The 5,739-nt window shown below is 37.3% G+C and overlaps 1 protein-coding gene across 1 annotated transcript; it reads right to left on the reverse strand.

The window, feature by feature from the left end:
- Positions 1 to 1,206, reverse strand: LOC116165729. The gene has a single exon (XM_031480392.1). The coding sequence runs from the start codon at positions 1,204 to 1,206 to the stop codon at positions 1 to 3; it is 1,206 nt and encodes a 401-aa protein (XP_031336252.1).
- Positions 1,207 to 5,739: the final 4,533 nt, after the last annotated feature.

Consider the following 5,739-nt stretch of genomic DNA (forward strand, 5'->3'; position numbering starts at 1 on the left):
TCAATAGTCTTTAAATAATATTCCTACTGAGGAAAGGTAACCAATGTTTTCATACTCTAAATTTTCTGCAGCTTGAAGTGAATGTATCAGTTCACCATTTTCACTAAACCTTCGTTTGAGTTCTAACAACATAACGTCTAACACTTCAAAAAATACAGATTTTAGATTGCAAGAGTCTCTCGAAGCACCAGTTGTTTCCATAACGACACAGTCCTTTAGAGCGGAATTAACTTTTCTGCGTCGCTTATTTTCTACCGGTTCAGCTTCAGCCAGTGATGTATTTGTATTATAGTCACCACTGGTACAAATCTTCCATATTTCTTCAAACGTTGCGTCATCCCTAAACCCTTGAATTACTTCAATGAGCGAGTCGGTAATTCTTGCCGATTGTCGAAGATCTGTTTCGCGTGCTTGTAATAATTTGTCTGCAGGTTCCAAAGCATGTAACACTTTATTCATAAAAACCGCACAAAATTTAAATGGGCGCATTGTAACAATTCTTTGCAAACCAGTAGCCTCAGCAACTTTGTCTCCTGGAAAATCTTTCTTACCAATAGCTTCATTTAGACAGTTTACGATTTCTTTATAGTTATTGCAGATTACACTAGTCACATGTAAATGGCCTGACCAACGTTGCTCTAAAAGTCGACTCAAAGCATGTCCTTTGTATAACTTGGCTACGCTACTTTGTTTAAGAAAGTGATACAACATGGTACACTGATCGAAAAATTGTTTGATTGTGGGAATATCAATAGACTTGATTAAAACCAAGTGAAGCCTATGATTTGAACAATGGACATAAGGAATAAAACGATTTAGTTTTTTTTGAATTCGCGCTTGAACACCCCCATTCTTTCCACTCATAACTGACGCTCCATCAAAGCACTGGCTAAGCAGATGGTCGCTACTTATTCCATATTCTTGGAGAGTATTTAAGGTCAAGTTTGTAAAAGTCTCGGAGTCCAAATCTTCTGTAGTTTTGATGCAGATTATGGATTCCCAAACTTTACCTTCTCTTACATATCGAATCCCAATTGCTACATTTTCACTATTGTTTTTATCTTTCGTCCCATCTTCAAGTAAAGTAAACCATGGAACATCTGCATTATTAATATCGTGTATGATGCTATCACGAACGCATTCCGCCAACACCTCTATGACATCATTTTGTATTTCTGGAGACAAATACGTGGCATTTTTGGGCATTTGATTGTGGCATTCAAAAAGTTTTTGGTCTTTTTTTAATGTAAATTTAAATATATTTGTAAATAAAGATTTTTCTTCGTGTTCGTCAATATCGTAAGTACCCCTCATTGGTAGTTCATTTGTAGCTAGAAGCTGTATTATTTCGGCGATGGAACTGATATAATACCTATTACGTTCTAGAACATTTTCATTCGCTAAAGTAGAAACAGATTTTCCGAAAGACTCCCTAGATTGTTTTTCTGCTCATTTTGACATAGCTTGAATATGAATTTTAGCTGAATTGTGCTTTGCTAAACCTTTGAAATTGTCGAGAGCATGCTTCCAGTTCCGAAAACCACAAGTACCAAAAGTATTGTCTTTTGTAGTACTACCCATCATAAACTGCCTACATGCATAGCAGTATGCAGAATCAGTAACACTCGAGTATTCCAGCCACTTATATTTCGAATACCATTCTTTCCTAAAAGTCCGACCAAACTTATCTTTGGGATATATTGCTAAGGAAAGTTGAACAATATCCATACCTTGAGAAGCTAAATCTGATGGAAACGGCAACTGCTCCTGTACCTGTTTGTTTTGTAATGTCGATGATGGAGGCAACTGGGATGGAAAACTTTCACTTTCACCGCATACAAATGTTGAAGAAGCACTTGAAGTGTTTTCACCCGAAGTGTTTTTTTGTTTTCTAATGATAAACTTATCCATAGTTCACAATAATAACAAAATTGTATCTTAGGTAATTAGACAAATATAGCACTATCAAAAAATGTCACCACAGACGTTAACTGAGCGTTTAAATAACGGCAGAGACGAGACTACTGACTAGACTCTATAAATTAATTTGACCTTGACGTATCGGTTATCGTATATTCGTTAGCTCATTCGTTCGCGGCGCCTGCGGCTGCGGCCTGAACACTCAAACACTGCTGACTGAACTGAACAGCAACCAGTAACTAATACGAGACGTTAAAATTTTTCGTAGTTTCGCCTCGGTTCGGTCTTGCCGTTTGTGTTTGGAAATCAAATTTACGACCGGTTCTCTTAATTTAATCCTCATTTGTCGCTAATACTTGCACCCAACGCTGCAGGTATATTACATTTGAAGAAAATGTAGGAATTATCTATTATCCTGCTTGCCTTTAACTACTTAATTTTATGACAATTCTCTATTATTGTAGTCACGTTTGTCCCTCTTTACTTAAGCAACCAAATATTTTTAAAGTAGATCTCTCCTTATTGTTTTTCAATTTCAACTGGTATTGTGATAATGTGATTGTGCTATAAGTTACGTCATAATTGAAGGGGGCGCTTAAAGTCTCTAGGGGGGGGCTCAGCCACCCCTGCCCCCCCTCTGGCTACGGGCCTGCCGCCTCCGGTATCCCTGTAGTCAGGGGTGCCGGAGGAATGAAACACGTTGGCCTTTTTCTCATCGGCAAGAAGAGCAACGGGTTACACAGTTGGAATTACTCCTTAACTAACACCCGGGTCTCTGCCTTCATAAGTCGTCGACGTTGTACATCTTTCCGGTAACGATTGGTAGCAAGGGAGAGACTGCCTCCTTAGACATGATCGCGGTATCGTGTGCTTCTTTGTGTTTTCCGAACTTGTAAACTTCTTTAGTGTTGTAAGGTGTATATATTTCATTAGTGTTAAGTAGTGTTACGTGTATATAATAAAACTCTAACCGCTAGCCTAATACGAATCATCAACCACCAACCCAACCCCACCAACACCCTTTATTTTAAACTCAAACCGCTTTCATAGATATAAAAATAAAAAGAGATTGAAATTAAATGTCATGTTCTAAGCTAAAACTAAAAATTAAATTTAACGGAAAAAAAATACATTACTTGTATTAAATCAACTTAACCCACAAAATCATAAGATCAAACGAACTTACCTTAAGTGAAGTTCGATCTTGATTATATGAAGGCCTCGTCGAAATAAATAAATGATATGTAGTACCTACGCCTCTGGCTAGAATATCCACAACTTTTTAAAACGCAGAAAACCCCCCTCCTCTACCTATTTCGTCGCCGATAGTCAGTCTTTTTAAACCTGTACGAATTAAGCGTTCCGTAAGATGCTCCACTCTTGAATTGCAAGGTTAAAAACTCTAAAACATTTGGGACCGTAACAACAAAAGAATTAATATTTGAATTAGAACAGAACTCCCACCACCGCCTCAAACCTGAGTTATATTGTCCTAAGCAGAAACTTCATTTAATTTAATTCAAAATGTAAAGTTTAAAAATACGCGGGTATTGCCCGAATGTACAAACTTGTTTTGCCGTAGTTAAAGCAGGCGCTGGAAATGTTACCTACTGGAAAGGGAATTTGATTTGGATATTGCAACGTAGTCACATTAAGAGCAAAATTTTACTCTAAAACCTTGTGGTTTTGGTTAAAATAATTTTTAATTATTTCACGCCAGCGCCTGGTTTAGGTATGTTCTTTCAAGCCAGTAGTTACCCTAATGTGTTAAAACTTTTAGTTTGTAAAGTCAAAAATAAAGCCAACTCGTCCTGCCATCTTCTTTCACAACCCAACCCACCTACCAAGCTACCGGTGCAGTACTCGATGTAATTGAGCCAAACAGATATCTATGGAGTCTCTTGCCACTTTACCGAGGAATAACGCTTTCCTGACAACTTCCCCGCCACCAGGGAAAGGTTCGGCCAAAGCGGGTGAGGAATTCTGTTAAAACAAAGAAGCGATTTACTAGGTTTGAAAATAACCGGATCCCCAACTAACAAAGACTTATATCGGATACCATGGTTGGGAGACCCAGAGTGGAACAACAACTATTCCCTCTGCTCTATCCTCTATGACTTTTTGAAGCATGCGCAATATCATAGAGAAGGGTGGAAAGGCATAGAATTTTATATTTCCCCAATATATGGTAAAAGCGTCTACTGCAAAGGCTTCTGGGTCTCTCTTCCATGATATAAACCTGTTACATTTTTTGGAGGTAGATAATCGTCCAACAAGGTTTTTTGAGTTGTCTCATCTAACCCATGCGTTAAGATGTGCGACCAACGGCTGGCGATTTCTACTTGAATGGGGTTGCCAAAAACTTTCTTTATTTCCCCATTGCCACCCAGTATCGAGAGTATGTCATCCTGCAACGAGCAATGGCAATAAAGTATAACTGCTTTACACCGAATAACTGCGATTCATGAAAAACTAGATGAGACGGATATCTCTTTGGTCTTTGTAATATGGCTTTGATGATTATTTTTTGGACCACTATAATCTGGTTAATGTAAGACGTCGATGCTGCCCCCCCCCCCCCCATATTAGTATACCGTAACATAGTAGAGCTTGGACGTATCCGAAATAAATTTTCTTTAGAGAATGCAAGTGCAAGTATAATTTTATAGTGTGAAATAGGTAAGTGAGTTTTCTAAGTTTACTTACAAGGTGTGAAACATGCACATTCCATCTAAGGTATTGATCAAAATATATCCCTAAATATTAATTTGACTACATCCAAGACAGTGTATTTGCAAGAGTTCGAGCGTTTGTTGTCATAAAAAAGTCATAAAAAACGTTTTATTAAAGTTTAGGCACAGGAGATTATTATCTAGCCAATGTTTAACGTAAGATATGCTATTCTGAGCTTGCACATACACTTCCTCCCAGTTCTTTCCCGTTACAAGTAATACTGTGTCATCGGCATATGATATTAACTTAGTGTGCTCGTTGCTGTTAATTAATAAGTCGTTTGCATCAATTATGTACAATAGAGGTCCCAAAATGGAACCCTGGGGAATACCACGAGAGACACCTAATTCTGTGCTCAACTTTCCATTACAGTAGACCCTTTGCTTCCTATTACTCAAAAAATTTTTTAATAGTTTACTTCCACTCCCACGTATACCATACAATTCTAATTTTTCCAACAGTATTGGAATAGACACGCAATCAAAAGCCTTGGATAGGTCGAAAAATATTGCCATTGTAGGAATAGAATTGTCTAGGTTTGCGTAAAGGTTTGTAGATAGATAGGTAAGCGCGTCTTCGGTGCCTAACTTATGCCTAAACCCAAACTGCTTTTCTGAAAATAGTTTATTTACCTCAAAAAAACTGTACAGTTGCTTTTTTAAATGCGTCTCAAATATTTTTGATATGCACGATGTTATTGTGATGGGTCTATAATTTTCCATAACCTGATTGTTACCGGATTTAAACATCGGTTTGACAATGGAAATTTTTAAAACATTAGGATAATTTCCATCTGTATAGCATCGATTCAAAATTATACTTAAAGGCAATCCAATATTTTCCGCTAATATTTTTATGGTTTTGGTAGATATGCCATCTGGACCCACACTATGCGTGTTCTTTAATCCTTTAATAATTTGTATTACCTCTTCTGTAGTTATCGGTTTTAAAAATATGGTTGCCCGGTTGCTACTTATGTTATGCTGAAAATAGGATTCTTAAGGGGTAACTGCTTCGACAAATTTTCTGCTATATTCGAGAAGTATTGATTAAATTCATCTGCAATCTGTTCAGAGTTGTTAATCA

The sequence above is a fragment of the Photinus pyralis genome, unplaced genomic scaffold (assembly GCF_008802855.1).
Source record: "Photinus pyralis isolate 1611_PpyrPB1 unplaced genomic scaffold, Ppyr1.3 Ppyr1.4_LG3a, whole genome shotgun sequence".
Taxonomy (NCBI): domain Eukaryota; kingdom Metazoa; phylum Arthropoda; class Insecta; order Coleoptera; family Lampyridae; genus Photinus; species Photinus pyralis.